Source organism: Aquarana catesbeiana, linkage group LG04 (genome assembly GCF_042186555.1).
Source record: "Aquarana catesbeiana isolate 2022-GZ linkage group LG04, ASM4218655v1, whole genome shotgun sequence".
NCBI lineage: Eukaryota > Metazoa > Chordata > Amphibia > Anura > Ranidae > Aquarana > Aquarana catesbeiana.
Window position 1 is genome coordinate 74,403,835 of NC_133327.1, and position 22,459 is coordinate 74,426,293.

At 40.9% G+C, this 22,459-nt stretch overlaps 1 protein-coding gene across 1 annotated transcript in view; it reads left to right on the top strand.

The window, feature by feature from the left end:
• Positions 1 to 15,514: 15,514 nt before the first annotated feature.
• APOB (apolipoprotein B) overlaps positions 15,515 to 22,459 on the top strand; it is a 51,745-nt gene continuing 44,800 nt past the window's right edge. The window contains exons 1-2 of the mRNA XM_073625331.1: positions 15,515 to 15,670; positions 21,171 to 21,209. Of these exons, the coding sequence (XP_073481432.1) occupies positions 15,613 to 15,670; positions 21,171 to 21,209 (97 nt within the window). The 5' untranslated portion in view covers positions 15,515 to 15,612. The remainder of the gene's footprint in view (positions 15,671 to 21,170; positions 21,210 to 22,459) is intronic.

Genomic DNA, 22,459 nt, shown 5'->3' on the forward strand with positions numbered 1-22,459 from the left:
TCCAGAGAAGTGCTTGTAGTCAGTCCTCATAATTGAGGTCCTCCAGTTCCCTTTTAAATTTCGTTGCCCTTCTTTGGACTCTCTCCAGCTCCAGCACATCCCTTCTGATGACTGGTGACCAGAACTGGACAGAATACTCCAGATGTGGCCTAACCAGAGTTTTATAAAGTGTCAGAATTATAGTTTTATCTTTGGAGTATATCCCCTTTTTTATGTATGCTAAAATTCTGCCAGCTTTGGTAGTTGCAGCTTAACATTGCATGTTTTTGCTCAATCTGTCATCTACTAGGACCCCCAGATCTTTCTCCATCCTTGATTCCACCAGAAGTTTTCCCCCTAGTGAGTAGTTTGCGTTTATGTTTTTTGCCCCAAGTGCATTACTAAAAAAAAAAATTCCACATTAAACCTCATTTGCCATGTAGTTGCCCACCCCATTATTTTGTTCAGGTATTTCTGTAAAATTTCTATATACTGATGTGAAGGTATTGCTATTTTTGTGTCGTCCGCAAAAACTGTGATTGGGCTATTTATCCTATCTTCTATATCATTTATGAATAAATTAAACAGAATTGGTCTGAAGACCGAGCCTTGGGATATCCCACTTACCACTTCTGACCAGTCTTAGTACACGGTATTTATCACCGCCCTTTGGACACGCTCTGTAACTAGTTTTCCTTGTCAAAAGAAGTTTATTGAGTATACAATGTTATAAAGATACATAAAGATACATAAAGTAAGTTTACAAGGATCTATAAAGTAAGCTCATTGTTTTACAGTAGGGTTTATATAGGTAAATATCATGAAATTTCAAATATTAAACATTGGGTTCACGTAAACCTAAATTAAAGATATATATAATTTCCTTAGTTACTTTTGTAGGTATTTAAATGATTTATACCTACTATACATATTGTTTACAAGTAGAGTGTATATAGGTCAAATAAATTCTGATAATGAGCTTTAATCGTAAGGTGGAGAAAAAGGAAAGAGAAAGAAGAAAAAGGGTTGAAAGGTAGAGGTATGGTCCACAAGGTTGTCCCGCTCGTCAGTTTATTATTCTTTTTAGTTCTCTTTGAAGCCTTAGAATGGGTGTCTCTGTAAGTCATTTAATCTGTTACCATGGCAACAGGACAGAGTCATTGAAATTTGACAGGAACTGTTGTTTTATCCAAGGATGCCAAAGTTTTTCAAATTTTGGAATTTGATTTTGATCGATGGCTACCATCTTAGCATGGGACATTGTATTATTCATTCTGTGAATTGTTTCTGCTAGTACCAATGTAGGAGATTTCCATGCCTTGGCCACTGTTTGTTTTGCAGCCGTTATTAGTTGGATCATAAGTTTGAATTGAGAGTGTGTTAACCATTCCGGTTTTAGATTAAGTAAAGTTAAATATGGATCTGGTTGTATTATTTTTTTAAATATTTTAGATGCAATCACGAAGACTTCCTTCCAGAAGGTTTGGATTACTGGGCACGTCCACCATATGTGTAAATATGTGCCTATTTCTGGGCATCCTCGAAAACAAAGAGTTGAGGTATTAGGTGAATATTTTGCCACTCTAGCGGGTACAAGGTACCAGCGAGTTAGGACTTTATAATTTGTCTCCAGTGCCAAGATGTTGGGTGAAGATGACTTAGATGTGAGCCATATATTAGACCAGTCCGTGTCTTCTAAAGTTCGTCCCAGGTCCTCCTCCCACCTCTGAACGTAAGAGGGTCTATTAAGATTTGCTACTCCATATAATTGATTATAAAGTGATGAAATTGTACCTTTAGCAAATGGATCTTTTGTACAGATTGATTCAAAAATGGATAATTGGGATAATGGTGTATCCCCCTTTAGGAATGGTGTATAGAAATTTTTGATTTGGAGATATCTAAATATCTCAGAGTTTGGTAGATCATATTTTTCTCTAAGCGATAGGAATGAAAGGAATGATTTAGATGCAATGAAGTCATTTAGTGTCTGAATGCCTGATGTTGTCCAAGCTTTAAAAGAATTTGGGTAGATCCATGCCGGATAAAAGGCCGGATTTCTGATAAAAGAAAGGAGAGGATTGTGTGGAGATTGTAACTGATATTTGGTTTTTAGTTTATCCCAGAGAGATAAGAAGTGTTTAGTTATGGGATTATGAATTTTAAAGCGGTCTTTAGGATCAAGCCATAATAAATTTGATATTAATAGAGGGTCATTTTCTGAAGCTTCTATAAATACCCATAATGGGATTTCCTGTTTTGCATGGTATTTGGACAGACTGGCCAAATGTGCTGCTCTGTAGTAGTTAGTAAAATTAGGGTATCCCAGGCCTCCTTTATTTTTGGGAAGATGTAGTGTGTGTATAGGTATACGTGGTTTAGAAGAGCCCCATATAAACGAAGTTGCTCTTTTTTGTACTATTCTCAAAAAATAGGAAGGAATTGGAATAGGGAGGACTCTGAATAGATAAAGCAATTTGGGTAGAATAGTCATTTTGATTGCATTAATCTTCCCTATCCAGGATAAAGGAAGTTGCGACCATTGTTTTATTAGATTTGTGATCTGTCTTAATACAGGAGGATAATTGGTTGAGAATAAGTCAGAATGAGATGCTGTTAAATTAATTCCAAGATATGAGATTGATTTTTCTGCCCATGTGAATGGGAGTGCAGCCCTAGCCGGGATCAATTCCATGTTTGTGAGTGAAATATTAAGCACTAGGCATTTCTTAGGATTAATCATAAGGCCGGATAGGGCTGCAAATCCATCAAGAGCTGGTATTAAGTTAGGACCAGAGACCTGTGGTGATGATAGAAAAAGTAATATATCGTCTGCAAATATACATAATTTGTGTGTAATACCTCCTACTTCAATGCCAGTTATAGTTTGGTTTGTTCTGATGTATTGGGCCATGGGTTCGAGTATAAGGGCAAATAATAAGGGAGATAATGGGCAACCCTGTCGGGTACCTCTTTCGATATTAAAGGCTTCAGATTTGTATCCAGCATATTTTATATAGGCTTTGGGTTTATTATATAATGCTTTGATCCATGTTAAAAAGTGGGGTCCAAAACCCCATTTTTGTAATGAATATTGCATATATTGCCAGGATACTGTGTCAAATGCCCTCTTAATATCGAGAGATAGAAAACATAAAGGGATTTTCCGTTTTTTAGCAATATGTGCCAATAACACTGCCCTGCGTATATTATCGCCTGCCTGTCTATTTGGCATGAAGCCTACTTGATCTCTATGTATTAATTTTCCTATAATGCTATTGAGGCGTTTTGCTATTATTTTTGCTAATAATTTAATATCGAGGTTTAACAGAGAGATAGGCCGATAATTCACACAGGAAGTATCATCAGAAAGGGGTTTTGGGATCATACAAACAATTGCCATTAGTGTTTCTTGCCGAAAAGAATGTCCATCTAGAAGTTTGTTAAAAGTTTCAGTGAGAATGGGAGAGAGTATTTCTGAGAATGTTTTATAGTATAAAGCCGAGTAGCCATCTGGGCCTGGTCTTTTGTTAAGTTTTAGGTCTTTTATGGCGTTAGCAACTTCATCTATAGTTATAGGCTCATCCAAACTGCTTTTTTGATTCTGAGATAACTCAGGTAAGGTTATTTTTGAGAAGAAGGATTCAGCTTCTGTAGGATTAAATTCATTGTTTGTCTTGTATAAAGTTGCGAGATGTGAGTGAAATTTATGGACTATTTTAACTGGATTACAAGTGTAAACATTTTTTGATAATTTCAAACGTATTGGTTTGAAAGATTTGTTAGTTGAATTTAATGCCCGAGCCAAATATGTACTTGGTTTGTTTGTATTCATGTAGAAATTGTGTTTGGAGCGTTTGAGGGATTTATCAACTGACTCAGTGAGAAATAGATCATATTCCAATCTAGATTTTTCCAGATGAGATTTTGTACTCTGAGATGGATTATCTTAAAATGATATGTAGGCTGCAATAAAATTGAGTTCTAGTTTTTTTGCTAGATTTTTGCGTTCCCGTTTAAATAGTGCCATTTGTCTTTGTATTGTACCACGCAAGACAGGCTTATGAGCTTCCCACAGTGTTATTGGGGAGATGTCTGTTGTATTATTAATTGATATGTATTCCTTTAAAGCTTGTTCAATGGCCATCTGATGTAGTGGGTGTTTGAGCATTATGTCCGGTAAGTACCACGTTGGGTCATGCGCTTTTGGTATGGCTGAGGCTATAGTAGTGTATACTGCATTATGGTCAGACCACGGAATCGGAATTATATCTGATGCAATAATTTCTGGTATCATTCCTATTGTTAGAAAAATATGATCTATTCTGGTGAAGGTTTGATGAGGGTGCGAGAAATAAGTGAATTTCTTTTTCATTGGGTTACTTTCTCTCCATGAATCTACCAGATTGTATTTGGAAAGAAGTTGAGAAAAAGGTAATCTAGAGGTTATTTTGGATGGTGTAAAAGGTGATTTATCTAGAAATGGGAGGAGGACCTGGTTCGAATCCCCACACATTATCACTGTTCCTATTTTGTGTGTATTAATCACTTGTAATATATGTGAGAGGAATGGTGTAGGTTGTTTGTTAGGAGCGTAGTAGGAAATCACCGTGATTGCTGTATCCATTATATAACCCATGAGTATCAGGTATCTACCTTCTGGGTCTTTAATTTCTGATGATAAGGTGAATGGTGTGGATCGGTGAAATGCAATTAGAGTTCCCCTTTGCTTGGTACAGGCAGAAGCCGTGTAAATTTGTTGATAAAAAGGAGAAATATATTTTGGAGTAGAATCTTTGGTGAAGTGTGTTTCTTGGAGGCATACTATGTGAGCCTTCTTGTTATGGAAAGTACGGAAGGCTTTGGTCCTTTTTTGAGGGACATTTATTCCCTGAACATTCAGGGAAAGTATATTCAGTGGTGCCATGGCAATAGATCAAATAGTTTTGACTTACTTTTTGTTATGCAGAGCTGACTGCGCAGATCAACCTGTGTGGACTGAAGAGATGAATAGATAGAAAAGAAACCAGTGAATTCTGGAGTAAAGAGTAAACAAAAAACATATGAGATTAGATGATACATTGTATAAATTATTTTTTGCAAGTAATCACAATTTACCAGTGAAAGAGAATAAATATCTCTCTCAGGGGAATAAGTGCCTTCGTCACACTCCCACATAATATGGTTGGGAGAATGAGGAGGGCTAATGGGGGTAAACGGATCTTCCGCTTACAGGAGAGAAGTGCTATGTCAAAAGACATCAAAATGATGTTTCATTAATTGGAGTGCAGAATATAGTTTTTGTTGAAATTATTTATTCCAGGGTGGTTGTATATGGTTAGTCTTGCCCTAGGCTAAATAATTCAGTTAGAAAGGTACTGTTAATAACTTTGGTATTGATGAAGATAGTTTGAATTATTTTGGGATTTTAACCCTTTTAGAGTAAACAATTACATATTTTATTCATATGAAACTGTTTAGATATGTAAAATATATAAAATTGAGGTTGTATTGCTTCAGATTAGAATAAACAAAAACATAATTCTAGGAACTAGTTAGGTAATAATATATTTGTTTTAAGAAAAGAAAGAAAAAGCTTCCATTACTTCTGGATTATTGAACATATTTGTCCTAAAAAGTAATAAATCTATTGTTATTACCTGATAATATATAACTGAACAAGAATTTCCTTATTTCACTTATATATTCTAAGGCTGTATGAATCAGAAGTAATAAGAAATATAACTGGAATGTAACATGATCCCACACAGTGTGTGACTATCAGAATGCAGTTACATTCAGTTATAAATATAGGTTTTTTATAGAGAACCATCTCTTAGTATAATAAATGAAGAGATATCAGGAATTAGGATGTCAGTCCATTGAATCTTCTTGGTCCATGGATGATGTGGCATAACGGCCTCTTTTGTGAGAATGATGATTCCCATTTTGTTCTGAAATTTTCTGAGTGCTGCCTGAAGGTGAAGATGATGCCATTCTTCTGCGTGTGGGAGTGTTGCTGCTTGTGGGTTCTGTCAGATTTAATTTTAAAAGGGTTTGTTGTAGTTCATCTGCTGATCTGCTTCTGTAAATTGTACCTTGGTAGTTAAATCTGACTGAAAAGGGGAAGCCCCATTGATACATAATGTTGTCGCGTTGCAGTTCCATTAGTTGGGGTTTCATGGATCGTCTTTTAGTAATAGTAAGTTGGGATAGGTCAGCAAAAATTTGATAATTGTGTCCTTGAAAATTAAGTTCCTTTTTTTCTCTTGCAGCAATTAGTATTTGTTCTTTCGTTCTGTAATAATGAAATTTTGTGATTATATCACGTGGGGGTCCATCTTTCTTTTTGGCTGTGAGGGCTCTGTGTACTCTGTCCAGTTCTAAACGTTCAATAGGGATATCTGGCTTTAGTTCTTGTAATAGAGCAGTAATAGTAGATTGCAGGTCTGTCACAGTTTCAGGTATTCCCCTTATGCGCAAGTTTGAACGTCTGGCTCTATTTTCGTAATCTTCGAGCTTAGTTTGAAGTATTAAATTCTCTTTTTTTAATTTTTCCAATTCTGTTATATTTTCTTGGGTTGTAATTTCAATTTCATCCATTTTTATTTCTAAGGCTGCGGTGCGGTTTCCCAGCTCTCTTATTTCTTTGGTTAGGCTTTTTGTTATTTGGTCTGAGGTTTGTTTTAAAGCCTTATGAAGCATCTTTTCAAATTGTAATAATATTACTGGGGATACTGAGGAGGCTTGTGGAGAAGTTTGTGAGAGGATTTGTTCTGTATCTGACTCAAATGGAGAGTCTTGCTGTGACATTTTCTGTCTGTGAGAGCGCCCTGATGCTGTATATTGTGAGGTGACTGGAGCTGCTTCAGCTGCAGTGAGTGCCTGTGAGCTCTTTGTGAGGTGATTTTTATTTCTGCCACGGTTTCCTCCCAGTACCATATTTCCTTCCCAAAAAATCACAGTTTGTTCCCTGGGGCAAAAAGGTTCAAATGGATACCTTTTGAGCCTGCAGGCTCCGCTTTGTCCTTCTCTTCTCTCCTCAGCGGTGTGGAGCTCTAACAATGCATGTCTGCTCTGCTAGGCTCCGCCTCCTGCCCCCCCTGTAACTAGTTTTCTATCCAAGAAAAAACCTTATGGTTCATGCCCTGCAAATATCAGCTTGTAGATTAAGCATTTATGGGGAACTGTATCGAATGCTTTTGCAAAATCCAGATACACCACATCCACAGGTCTCCCCCTATCTAGATGGCAGCTTACTTCCTCGTAGAATGTTAAAAGATTGGTCTGGCAGGAATGACCCTTCATAAACCCATTCAAATATTCTTTCTTCAACTCTGTCGCTAAAGTAACGCAAAAGCTGTCCCTGCAAAATGGCTGTAAATATTTACCTCTTCTCCTGCTCTCACTGCCAAACGCCACTGGAATTCAGAGAAATCAGCTCCCAAAATCTTGTTGAAAGCAGGTACAGTGTGACCTCCTGCCAGTAGGTGGCGCTGTTTTGCAGTCACTGTACAGAAGGGAGGAATGGAAGCTAAGAGGAATGTTGCCTCTCTGGAGCTTCTGTCAGTGTCATCAGGGGAGCAGCTGCCAATTTAACACAACTTTGCATGACCCCTGCGGCCATCTTTAGTGAGGGCAGTGTTTAGAAATAGACCCACTGAAGTTGGTGCACATTTTGGGAAGTGGGCAGCGGAGGAATAGAGCTCCTGCTGGTTAGGGACAGTGTGCAAAGATAGGGACAGGTTCCTGGTGAGGAGGGACAGGGCAGAGACACCTCGGCTAATCTGCTCTGTGGGTCTTAGATCGGAGACTGAAGACCTTCTCACACTGCAGTGCATTGTTCCAGCTGCAGGCACCCTCTTTCATCAGATTCTGCTGCTGATCTGGTTACCTGTTGTTTCTCCAAGACTCCAAATTGTTGTTTTTCCAAGACTTACTGATATACTGCAAAGATTGCAAGCAGATCTTTGCCACTCCCCATACGACTGTATGGTGAGTGAAGGTTCTGGACTGGCCATCTCAGTCTCCTGACCTCAATATCATTGAGCCACTCTGGGGAGATCTCAAACGTGAAGTTCATGCAAGACAGACCAAGAATTTAGAGGAACTGGAGGCTTTTTGCCAAGAGGAATGGGCAGTTTTACCATCTGAGAAGATAAAGAGCCTCATCCACAAATACCACAAAAGACTTCAAGATGTCACTGATGTTAAAGGGGACAATACACGGTATGAAGAACTGGGGTATGTAAACTTTTGATCAGGGTCATTTGGGTACTTTCTGTTGTCATTATGATTTAAAAAGAGTAAACACAGTTGATTGATAATAAATGGCTTCAGCCAAACACTTACCATGAGTGAAAGAAAAGTTTTTGTGTTATCATTCATATTCTCTGAAAAATTGCAAAGAAATCATACATTCTGCCAGGGTATGTAAACTTATGAGCACAACTGTATTTGACAGGATAGTACACTGTGATGCAAAGGTACAGCAGACAGTGCTAATAAATCCTAGTAAAAAAAGGAAATGAGTTTTTGGTAGAATACTAGCTGGTTCAGAGTTCTGCTCCACATTAAAGTATATGTACACCCAGTTACTAAAAATCTCACATAAGTGTAGATGTACCCTCTTGAGGGCTACTGAGAATTGTGGTCCGTCTCTCACCCTGTCCAGCAAGGCACACAGTTCACATTCATCCTCAGGCAGAAAACCAGGCCTTGAACTTTGTTTTTTTATTTTATTGAGGGGTATTAAACTTGGATGGGGTAGGGGAATATGGAGTGCCCACTTATGGAGCACAGTGTACGCGGGATTACACCTATATACACTCTCTGTATATACACCTTCACACTTCAGCTCCAGCACAACTCTTGCTTGCAGACTATCTCTCCTTAACACTTCCAGCACATCACTTGCTTGCACTTCCAGGACCAGCTGGCACTGATTTGCAGGCCTGACACTGGCTCAGCCAGGCCTAAATTGAATGTCCTTTGCAGGCAGGGACCGCGGCCTCTTTGGTGTAGCAAAAATGTAGAAAGTCCCAGTGCTAGCTGTCCTCGTGGCTACTGCTCCCAGTACTACCTTTTCAGGCACTGCCAGCTCTCATGGCTGCACCTTCCCCTCTCCACTGCCTGTACCACTACAGTCCACTCCACTGGGTCTACACCCATCCTAGACTGAAATCTCCTAGTTCTCTCAGGCGTGCCTCCCCAGTCCTCTCCTGGCTGTGTGTCACTCACCAACCCTCTTGGCTGTGACCTGTTGTTCCTCTCCTGGAGTCTTTGCCTGGCAGTTCTCTCCTGCTGGCTCTCTTGCTCCTGTGCCATCTGTCCAGGACACCTCTGTGTGAGGTGAGAAGGGTCCTGTCCGCACCCGAGCCCCAGACCCAAGGTCACCCCCCCCAGACTGGGGAGCTCAATGGAAGACCACGACAGCCTAGCACTTTATCTCCAGCTTCCACCCAAACAACTCCTCCCCAGTTGGGTTGACCCTGGATATTTAAACAAGCCTGCCCCCTGCCAATCCAAGTTGGGGATTGGTCAGGGCTCCCCAGAATACCCCAGGGAGCTCCACCTCTCCTCTCCTTCCTTTCCAGAAGATACCAGAATATTCTAAAAAAAGTGAGAGGTTTTGGTGATGCTGCCTGTGAGTCACCAGCTCTGCTCTGAGTTACTCTCAAACCAGATCAAAGCACACCCAGGCTTGGCTGCCACCCAAGCCTGGAAATGTACCTATTCTACCAAAAAAACCCCACTATCACTTCTAGCACACTAGAGGGCGCTACATACGCCTTAACATGTTAATGTAATTTCAGAAGTAATTCTCAATATTTTTAAATCTAGGGCTTGCATTAAACTAATACTTGTTGATTGTGCCAAATAAGTCCTTGATTAGGCAATTCCTGTTTTGGTGTGACAACATTTTGTCCTTGTCTTCCAATTGTGCTGCCACATGGTTTGCTGTTCTCACCATCAGGATACCTGCGCTAAAAGATGGTGCACATATATAGTAGTGCTCATGTATGTAGACAGGAAGTGACTGTAGGAGATCAGTTGTAGGAATTTGTTTTGGATTTGGGTTAACCATGAGTTAGTTCGGCCCGAACTCAGCCTGTTCTCAGATTGGGTGAACAGCCTGACCAGATTGTACTCCCCCACCCACAGCAGGAGGTCAATCCCTTAACAGAGATATCACTACTGTGTCTGATAGATTCCCGCTGGCTTGTTTTAAATTGTAAAGAAGCCGATGGTAATCCCAGGTGATGTCATTGGCCAAATGTGGTCAGTACTGTTGTTTACATTCTAGCTGCGCAAGGGTACTGTTATTTGCGACTGAAATATAAGTAGGAGAGCACTGTTGTGTCGGCGACTCACTCATCACCATTCATGTTGGATCTACATTGCTGAATGAGTTGATTGAAATTGGATTTGCGGTTCGTTTTATTCACTTTTTAATTCTTTCTTTTTGTGAATGAGTAACAAGGGGTCATTCACGTAGAAGGAAGGTCTGGGTATCTGGGGACCCTCTTTTTTTAAAGGGGGATTCCAGATTCTGATAAGTCCCCCCACACAGATCCCCAATATGGGGACGACTTAGGAATGTGGGGACAAGGCCCTTGTCCTTATTAAAGTGGAGGTCCACCCAAAAGTGGAACTTCCCCCTATTTGATTCCTCCCCTCTCCTGTTTTTGACAGGTACCCTGTCCCCACTTCCGTCGGACCTCGCCGTGACAATGTACGTCAGAAGTCTGGCCCCCTCCTCCTTCCCCTGCTTCCAGGCCAGTAAGAGAGTTCACCGCGCTTCATGCTTGTGCAGTAGGGACCCGGCTGTGAAGGCTTCACTGCCAGGTTCCCTTACCGGCAACGACGTGCGGCAGAACCGGACATCGGCTGGGGTGCCGACATCACTGGATTCCAGGACAGGTAAGTTTTCTAATATTAAAAGTCAGCAGCTACAGTATGTGTAGCTGCTGACTTTTCATTTTTGGAGGGGGAGGCCGTAACACCACTTTAAAGTGTTTTTTTCTGCCCCCCTTCCTTGCCCCCTTTGCAAGACACACTCCCAATGTTGAGGGCTTGTTGGTCTGCTCATGAAGAAATATAGGAACACACTCTTGCTCTCCAATCTTTCATGTCAAGCCAGGATGCTTGCCTGGACAAAGGCCTGCTATGGATTTAGGGATTTTAAGGGGGCTAACGCCATTTTTTTGTTTGATTGTTTCTTCTTAAATAGATAGTACAGTTTTTTTGTAGAATGTGTACTTCTTTCTTTAACTGCTTGCCGATCAGCCGCCGCAGTTTTACTGCAGCAGAATAGCACGGCTGGGCGAACGACGTTGTGTTACGTTGCTTCGCCTTTTGGCCACCAGCATAGTTGCCAACATTGTAAAAAAAAAATGTGGGACACTTTTGTGGCTGTAGGCAGAGCTGTGCAATAATTAGGGGGCGGGGCATTCGTCAGCAGGCGTGGCCTAGCAAAAATAGACAAGTGCGGCGCGAAAAATGGGCGTGGTTTACGCGAAATAGTGGGCGTGGCTTAAATGGGCATGGCTCTAGAGGGTGTGGTTAGAGTCTGAAATGAATGAGGGATGGAGAGGGGGAGAGAGGGGGAGAGAGAGGGAAATGACGGGACAGCAGCCCCAGATCCTACACAATAGAAATATGTGTATTCTAGAAAGTTTAACAATCAGCAGATAAAGATACTCCAAACACCTGGTGTTAGCACTTCAATCATCCCGGCACCATGGTTGTTATGGTGTCAGGATGATTGAAGCGCATTATTTCTATTATTATATTGTAATATAAAATGAAATCATTCAACTCACCATAATGCAGAATCAGTGGGATCCCTGAGCGTGTCACCAGCCACGTCGCCTGCCACCAGCCGTCCGTCCTTGCTTCAGATGTCCGAGCAGAGTCCGTCCTTGCATCAGATGTCCCCAGCGGAGCCCCCCCTCACACCAGGAGTCCCCGGCCGAGCCCCCCCTCACACCAGGAGTCCCCGGCGGAGCCCCCCTCACACCAGGAGTCCCCGGCGGAGCCCCCCTCACACCAGGAGTCCCCGGCGGAGCCCCCCTCACACCAGGAGTCCCCGGCGGAGCCCCCCCTCACACCAGGAGTCCCCGGCGGAGCCCCCCCTCACATCAGGAGTCCCCGGCGGAGCTCCCCCTCACATCAGGAGTCCCCGGCGGAGCCCCCCCTCACAATCAGGAGTCCCCGGCGGAGCCCCCCCTCACAATCAGGAGTCCCCGGCGGAGCTCCCCCTCACATCAGGAGTCCCCAGCGGAGCTCCCCCTCACATTAGGAGTCCCCAGTGCCCCCCCTCACATCAGGTGTCCCCAGTGCCCCCCCTCACATCAGGTGTCCCCAGTGCTCCCCCCTCACATCAGGTGTCCCCAGTGCCCCCCCCACTCACATCAGGATTCCCCAGTGCCCCCCCCACTCACATCAGGTGTCCCCAGTGCCCCCCCCCACTCACATCAGGTGTCCCCAGTGCCCCCCCTCACATCAGGTGTCCCCAGTGCCCCCCCCCACTCACATCAGGTGTCCCCAGTGCCCCCCCCACTCACATCAGGTGTCCCCAGTGCCCCCCCACTCACATCAGGTGTCCCCAGTGCCCCCCCCACTCACATCAGGTGTCCCACAGCGGTGCGCGCGCTCCCCCCCACCTAGAACCCCCGCCCCTTTCCATATCAGACTGGCAGCGGGGCGGGGGATAGGCGGGCCGAGGCGGAGCGGGGCGAGGCGGAGCGGGGCGGGCCGAGGCGGAGCGGGGCAGGGGGTGGGCGGTGACGCAGAAGCTTCGTCTAGCCCCCCCCCAGCCGTCTTCCTGAACTTCTACAAAATGGCGGCCGGCAGAGACAATGTCTCCGCCGGCCGCCGACCTCTAGCGGCGGCGGCGGTTTCAAAAACGGGAACCGGATTTTTCGGGACATTTCCCGGGACACCACAAATCCGGGAATGAAGTCCAAGTCCCGGGAATGTCCCGGGAAATCCGGGACAGTTGGCAGCTATGCACCAGGGGCACGCCTTCAGCGTGTGCCCGACCCAGGTGCGAGTGCACGGTGGGTGTGATGACCGCCGGGCTCCCACGATCGCTTGTGACAGAGCGAGAACCGGGATCTGTGTGTGTAAACACACAGATCCTGGTTCTTTCAGGGGAGAGGAGACAGATTGTGTGTTCATACTATGTATGAACACCGATCTCTGTCTCCTCCTAGTCAGTCCCATCCCCCCTACAGTTAGAACATACACTAGGGGACACAATTAACCCCTTGATCACCCCCTAGTGTTAACCCCCTCTCTGCCAGTGACATTTACACAGTAATCAGTGCATTTTTTATAGCACGGATAGCTGTATAATTGTCAATGGTTTAAAAAATGTGTCAAAAGTGTCTGATGTGTCCGCCATAATGTTGCAAAATCGCAGATCGCCACCATTACTAGTAAAAAAAATAATAATAATGAAAATGCCATAAATCTATACCCTATTTTGTAGATGCTATAACTTTTGCTCAAACCAATCGATATACACTTTTTGCAATTTGTTTACCAAAAATATGTAGAAGAATACATATCGGCCTAAACTGAGGAAAAAATTAGTTTTTGTGATAAAAAATGTAGGATATTTATTATAGCAAAAAGTAAAAGATTTTATGCAAAGTGCACTTGAAAGTGCAGTCGCTGTAGTTCCAAGGGGGACATGCTCACACATGATTGAATAATAAAATCAGCAGAGCTTCCCCTCATTTCAGATCTACCCCTCAGATTTACAGCGACTGCACTTTCAAGTGTACTTTCAGTGCAATTTCAAGTGCACTTTGCACTTGTAGTGCAAAGTGGATTTGCCTTTCATAAATAACCCCCATTGTGTTTTTTTCATAATTGACGCTCTTCTTTTGTTTAAAGCGCATGAAATAAAAACGGCAGAGGCAATCAAATACTACCAAAAGAAAGCTCTATTTGTTGGAAAAAAAGGATGTCAATTTTGTTTGGGTACAACGTCGCACGACCGCGCAATTGTCAGTTAAAGCGAAGCAGTGCCGAATCGCAAAAAATGGCCTGGTCATTGAGCAGCCAAATCTTCCGGGGCTGAATCGGTTAAGGAAACAAAAAATTGAGGACTCACACAGTTTACTGTGCTTCAGTTGTGAATGAACACAGTGAGTGATTGGTACCGATCATTTATTGAGTTTATTAGGAAAAGGAAGGGGCCGGTAAATTACATATTTACCGGCCCCTTCCATGCTCTCCATCTTGAAACTATCCCCTGCAGCAGCCGCCAGGAGAGGAGAGGAGGAGAAGCTGGAAGCACTGTAGGGGGAAAGAGGACCAGGGGAGCACACAGGGGACAGAAGAAGGGGAGGACAGGACAAAAGAAAAGGAACCTGGACAGGAAGGATGGCAGCACAGGTGTGCGCAGCCTATTGTATTAGGGTGTGCACCTCAAAGCTCCAACACATATGCCTTTGTGATATATTAACCGGCCTCTTCCCCACTCGTCATCCTAAAACAATGGGGGGGAGCAGGTGAGCACACATGGGGACCTGGGCAGCAGAAAGAAAAGGAACTGGGACAAGAGAGGTGGCATACATTGGTACCAATCCTCTGTATTTTCCTCCCGTGGCAGCTGAATTTTGGCGAGAGGAAGAGGAGGAGAAGCCTACTTTCAGCTGCTGCAGAAGAAAATACAGATTGGTCCAGGTTCTGGGGGTCGGCAAGTAAGGATCGCGGCTTACCTGTCACCTGCCCACAATTGATGGGTTGCCAACTCCAGGATTAGGGTGTGCCCAGGCATACCTGGCACACCCCTTGCGCACGCCTATGGATGGCAGGGGTGGCATTTACTGGAACCGATCCCCTGCTGGGAGAGGAGGAGGGGCAGGTTTTCAGCAACTGCAGGAGGAAAATATAGGGGATTCTTTCCAGTAAATGCTGCCGTGGAAAACCTAATGTGACAGGGAGGCAGCATGGGCCATTGCGACCCCTGGGACCCCTCAAGCTCTGCCAGTGCAGTTAATTATTTTTTTAAATGAATGCAAACCTGAATTGAATGGTAACCTTTTATAATTTAGCTTTAGCTTTTAATCCAAAACACAGTTATTTTTAAATTTTAAATGCTGCTGCGCAATTTATTTTTGTTTAAGCCTCCACATTAAACTAATCTGATAATTTATAATGTGGAAAAAAAAAGATTCTTGGACTAGTCAATTTACAAACTTTTAAAATGCGTGTCTGTCTCTGCAATTCTGTGAAAATCATGTACATATGATACGATACATGATATAATAAAAAATCACTTTGCAATGTAAGATATTAAAATGTAATCCAGTTGTGATAGAATTTATTGAATACATGGTAATTCTCTCTTGAGATGCCTGGGCTATCACTGCTATTGTGCTGTTTTCCCAGACCTAGGCCCAGGTCGTCACACTAATCTGCGAAGCAAAACTTTACCCTTTGGACCTTTTGCAATGTGCTCTGAACTTCTAAACACAATACCTCAGCTGGTTTCCCTGCCTATATAAATTCAGGTCCAAAGCAAAAGTCTTATTCTCTCTCTGGGACACAAGAACAGCAGCCAGGATTGGTGATAAGGAGTTAAGGGGTGCCTGAGAGCTTCCACAGCTCACCATGGGCACTAGGACACTCTTATTCCTTGTGCTGTTCACCAGCAGCTGCACGTTTGCCCGTAAGTAGTGGATTATTGTACCACGAATGTGTTTACTATCAAATCTACATATATTTGAGGATGCTGGCAATCATATGAATGCCACCTGTGAACCCACTGGTTTTCATTATGCTTATATATATATATATTATATATTATATTATATATATATATATATATATATATATATATATATATATATATATATATTTTTTTTTTTTTTTCTAATTATTATTATTATTATTATTTATTATTAAAAAAAGTTTTCTTTCAGGGCTACTAGTCTTAAAATACAAAAATTATTTAGGCATTTCTAAGGATTTTAGAGAGCTTGATATTGTTTTTGTTATCAACATGTGTTGTGTCTATCTTTCCTAGTGATTCAGTCATTTTAGGCTGGAAAAAGGCTAATTTTTTACCCCAGGAATAGTAAACAGCAAGCCCTCTTCTTTATGTTATAACTCCAAACTTTATCTCTGATATCTTCAGGTTTGATTTGGTTATTACCTATGCAAATATTTTAGGTTTGTTGGCCCTTTAATGCATCAAATGTTCCAGTTTGCTGTAACATTGAACTTTCTGTTACAACTGGATTTGTTTACAGCTAGGATTATAAAATGTTGGGTTATTTTACATTGTTAAAGGGAATGCAATAGTTATTATTGGCAATGAGTGCCATAGGAAGTTCATTCTTTGTTGCAAATGTTTGTAATGGATTGTACATTATATCACTACTGTTTATATTATTGGTAGTGAAGATGCTAATTGCTGGTTGATTATAGGACTTCATCTAATGGCAATAGTTGTAACTGAAAAGTAAAGTTTAATTTAAAATAATTAAAATAAAATAAAGATAAAAAAATGTCAGAAATGAATCTACAATATAACAGATGTTACAATAATGATAATAATATTACAAATCAGACAGCATATTAAAACATTTTTATTGTATTTAAATTAGGCACTTTCGGCCCTGATAGTTTATATACAGTTCATATGTCTTACTTTTATACATATACACTTACACGTATACTGTATGTAATATATATAGATATATCTATAGATAGATATATCTATCTATAGATAGATATATCTATATATATGTTCTTTTAATGTCTACATTAGCCAAAACTATCTGGGCACTTTTTCTCGCCCACAATTTGCTCACATTTTGGGAACACTGTTGTTGACAGCCAAAGCTGACATTAGGACAGCAGTTGTCCATAGTTGTGGTAGTATAGTAGGTACTTGATGCTACATGCTGTCATGTATCTTGCTCTATAAGGACATTTTTTTTTTTCATTTTAGAAACAGATTATGTGATACACTGCTGATTATTTAACATTTAGGTACTCATGTAACAGAAGTACAAATCTCTGTTTTAATAATGTTGTTAGGTTTATTACCTTCCAGTCTGTTTCTCACCCATGCCAACCTGGGATCTTCCAGTTACTAAAGAATTCCAACTCTCAGCATGCCCAAACATAGTTTACCTTTAGAAAGGAGTTTGGCAAATTTGGTGAAATTTATGTTAGTTAAATTCTCAGGGAGGTACTGTCTGTCTTTCTAAGAAGATTGTACTGTTCTTTATATTGGTGGCTAGTGAGAAGAATGCCCCCTTTACATTGGTAATCAATGGGTAGAATGCCCCCTTGACATTGGTAATCAATGGGTAGAATGCCCCCTTGACATTGGTGGTCGGTGGAAAGAATTCCCCTTACAGTGATGGTCAGTGGAAAGAATGTCTCTTACATTATGGTTTATTGGGGGAATTACCCCCTTACAGTAGTGGTCAGTGGGCAGAATATCCTCCTAAAGTGGTGGCCAAAATGGCACCCTTAGAGGCAGCAAAAAAAATCATGGGTGTAATGCTGCTGGCTTTGTAAAGTGGTGTTAGACCCAAAACTGTGTAGGCACCATCAGATGAAAAGCCAGTCAGCCACAACCCAAGAACCCCCAGCAACCACTGAAGGAACCCTAAGGTTCCATGGACCCTGGTTGAGAATAGCTGCTTTAAAAGTTAGTTGATCCCAAACTGATTTTTCAGTTTGGTTGATTCTGGTGACTTGAACCATCACCTATTTTCTCTGAGGACTGTAGTGATATGATCTCTTCAATTAAAATGACCACATGAAACATAGATACAAAGTGCATGCATGTATCTAATAAAAACCTAAAAGATGTTTGAAGATCATCTAATGGAAAACATGTATTATATGTGTGTTTGTGTACATAGAGATTCTGATTCTGCTATCAAAAAACCTGTTTGGAAAATGGTTAATGTTCACATAGATATTATATGACTTTGAGCTAATGGTTCAAATTTTGAGGTTTGCTGAATAAGGGGACATTTGAGAAATGCACCACAGATTAAATATTTATGTGGTGTTATGGAAGAAGGCAGTGCAAAGCGATATAACTATGTGCAAAATACTGTAACAACCTGAAAAATCATCATTAACCATCTGTTTTCAGGGCTTCAGTCATCACATTGAGTGGTATATGCTGTATAAGACTTAAAGAATATACCACCATGCATCATCTTAGTGTCCAGTCCAGTCTTTGGATGTAAGGTGCAGTAACCCACAGCAGCCAAAAAGCATTTGTCTCTTTGACAGATCTGCCAACACATTCTGAAGGGCTACTTTACTTTGCACAATGTCATTGCACACTGCACTGTTGTGTTGAATAAGTCCTTAAAGTAAATATGTCTTGAGAGCAATGCTGCTTACCTGGATGTTATACTAACAGTAACAAAATAATGGCCACCGCCCACACCCATAACTGGCCTTCACAGTAAGGAGCACATGGAGGGCATATACATACAAGAAAAAGACAATTCCATAGCTCAACTCACCAACCAGTCTGCTGACCAACCAAATTAACCTGTCTAACCGTATGTTAAAAGCAGGGGTTTAGTTAGCACACATTTGCAAACGCATGTGAAAGCTGCAAGGCCTCGTCAAGGCACCCTGTATTACTTGCAGTCCTAACACTACAAATTTATAAGTGTCTCCACAGTGGAAGCACATGCATTGAATGGATAGGTGTGAGACAGGTGAGCCAGGAGGCCGCCCTAGCCCCCTTAAAGGGACAGGAGCACACTGGACACCCAGCAAGAGCACAATGGCAGCAAAGGTGTCCAGTGTGTCCCGACCCACATATACTAACAGTAACAAAATAATGGCCACCGCCCACACCCATAACTGGCCTTCACAGTAAGGAGCACATGGAGGGCATATACATACAAGAAAAAGACAATTCCATAGCTCAACTCACCAACCAGTCTGCTGACCAACCAAATTAACCTCACACCTATCCATTCAATGCATGTGCTTCCACTGTGGAGACACTTATAAATTTGTAGTGTTAGGACTGCAAGTAATACAGGGTGCCTTGACGAGGCCTTGCAGCTTTCACATGCGTTTGCAAATGTGTGCTAACTAAACCCCTGCTTTTAACATACGGTTAGACAGGTTAATTTGGTTGGTCAGCAGATTGGTTGGTGAGTTGAGCTATGGAATTGTCTTTTTCTTGTCTGGATGTTATACTGACCTAATGGTTTTAGTAAATTCTGACCAAATCAGAAAGTGCAGTTCAGGAGATTTGGAAAAAAGTCAACGTTAATGTGCATACAAATCTGGGTTAATTAATTAATAGGGTTGATTTACTAAAGACTGTTCAGTTTAGAGAATGGAATTTAAAAAATCCTCTCTACATGATTGGGTATTCAAAGTGAACACATCTTCTGCATATATGAACAGCTTCTACTTCTCTAGAAAATCAACCACAATGCATTAAGCCATTTGGATTTACATACACGTTAAACCCTTCCTTGCTCTAAAATGGAACGTAAGGGAGGTCGGTCCCCAACCAAGCCCTCAAAAAACAAAGAAAAATGGAATAGTACTGGTTTGATTGATATAAATTCAAATTATATAATAGGTAAATAATTTTTTTTAATACAAAATTAATATCAAATAAAAAATATACATGAACAAATACATATTAAAATGCATGATGAACAGTCAATATATATCACCAGCGCGATATATATACTGTTCATCATGCATTTTAATATGTATTTGTTCATGTATAATTTTTTTTTATATCAATTTTGTATTAATTTTGTATTAATATAATTATTTATTTGCCTATTATATAATTTGAATTTATATCAATCAAACCAGTACCGCAATAGTCCATTTTTCCTTGTTTTTTTGGGGGGTCAGTTGGGGACCGACCTCCCTTGCTCTCCATTTCTCATATATTGGATGATGGTATACTTCCTTCCCATTTTACTTAACTCATGGCTTCCAGAGGCTGTACACTTTTCCTTCCTTGCTCTAGCAAAATATACAGTACTTTAAGCAACAAAAGAACCAACTTTTCTGCGGGTGGTGGATTATGTGAGCTCCATCTCTACTTGTAGTTGGTCTGCTTAATGCTTTATTAAGTCTAATGTATATCTAACTCTTTATTAGGTCTAATTTTAAGTCTGATGCCCCGTACACACAATTGGATTTTCTGACAACAAATGTTGGATGTGAGCTTGTTGGCGGAAAGTCCAACCGTGTGTATGCTCCATTGAACATTTGTTGTCGGACTCTCCGCCAACAAATGTTGGCTAGCAGGTTCTCAAATTTTCCGCCAAGAAAACTTTGTTGTCGGACTTTCTGATTGTGTGTACACATGTCCGTCGCACAAAAGTTCACGCATGCTCGGAATCAAGTACGAGCCGGAAGCGCTCGATCTTGTAAAACTAGCGTTCATAATGGAGATATCACATACGTCTTGTACGTCACTACGTTCGTAATTGTTGGCCAACATTTGTGTGACCGTGTGTATGCAAGACAAGTTGGAGCCAACAACCTTCGAACAAAAATCCACAGTTTTGTTGTCGGAAAGTCCGATCGTGTGTACGGGGAATACGTCTTTCTTAGGTCTAATGTTAGGTCTGCGTCTTTATTAAGTCTAATGTTAAATCTACAGTCATGTTCCATTGATTGTTTGTTTTTATTGTTCCTTATATTCCTGATTTCATTTTTGTTTGGAGGACTAGAGGGTGCATGATCTCAGGGGAAAGAGGAAAAGACACATTGGGGTTGATTTACGAAAACTGGAGTGTGCAAAATCTGGTTCAGCTGTGCATGGTTGCCAATCAGCTTCCAGGGTTTTTTTTTCTCAAATCTTAATTGAACAATCTGAAATTAGAAGCTGATTGGCTACAGTGCACAACTGCACCAGATTTTGCACTCTGCAGTTTTAGTAAATCAACCCCATTGCAATATATATCAAAGCCAGAATAGAATACACGACAAGTGTATATATATATATATATATATATATATATATATATATATATATATATATATATATATATATATTTTTTTTTTTTTTTTATTATTATTTATTTATTTATTTATTTCATATCTTTTCTATAATCGTATATATATATCCTATGTATTGTATAAATTTTGATAAATTTGAAATCCTTTTCCATTGTTTTTTTTTTTTGCAGAAGATGATGGGTCAGACAGCCAGAGCCCAAGCTGTTCAAGTAAGACCATTATGCTACATGTTATGTTTTTTTATCAAAGTGGAAATGCCCAATTGTACTATGGGGGTAAATTCATCCTCTGCTCTTCTGTACTAAAAGGATTACAAGGGATCAGGGTGATTTCCAGGGTTGCGACATACAGAATTGCTTAATGTTTTTAGTAGAGGTAAACATCAGATGTGAACGCTGACTTCATATTGGTCCTATCAGTGTGGATAATTATTTATTGCCGCTAATCTTTACTGATCATGAAATGTGTACTGTGTGTTTAACCTTTGTAATGAAGGCTGGAGGCCACCCTTGCTCCCTGGAACAGAGGATACATGCTGTTCTGTACAGCACATGATAGGAAAAAAACTATTGCTTATTCTAAGATGACCAATGTTCAAGCTGTCTAAAATGAGGCAACACCGCCCTCTAGTGTCCATGCAGCAAACACAACATATTTAAAGGGAATAAAAGGTTTAATTCACAAAGCTGATGTTTTAAAAATTAGCCTTCTGACTGAAAAGAAAGCTTTTTATTCTTGAGTTAAAAATTTGCCCATTACAATGAATCCCGGAGCCAATAGCAAAATTTGAATGCCCCCCCCCGTGAACTCTCTCTATAGCAGCTTGCAGTGCCAAGACAATATTGGGTCAATTTACTAAAACTGGAGAGTGCAAAATCTGGTGCAGCTCTGCAGAGAAACCAAGCAGCTTCCAGATTTTATTTTTGCTTAACCCCTTCAGGCTCGGAAGGATTTACCCCCTTAATGACCAGTCCATTTTTTGCGATACGGCACTGCGTCGCTTTAACTGACAATTGCGCGGTCATGCGGCACTTTACCCAAACAAAATTAATGTCCTTTTTTTCCCACAAAAAGAGCTTTCTTTTGGTGGTATTTGATCACCTCTGCGGTTTTTATTTTTTGCGCTGTGATAAAAAAAAAAAAGCGTTAAATTTGAAAAAAAAAAAAACATTTTTTTACTTTCTGCTATAATAGATATTAAAAAAAAAAAACTAATTTATTCATCAGTTTAGGCCAATATGTATTCTGTTACATATTTTTGGTAAAAAAAAAATCCCAATAAGCGTATATTGATTGGTTTGCGCAAAAGTTATAGGGTCTACAAAATAGGGGATAGATTTAGGAACTTTTTTTTCTATTGAATTTTTTCTATTGTTTTTACTGGTAATGGGGGCAATCTGCCATTTTTAGTGGGACTGCGACATTGCGGCAGGCAAATCTGACCCTAAGTGACCCCAAG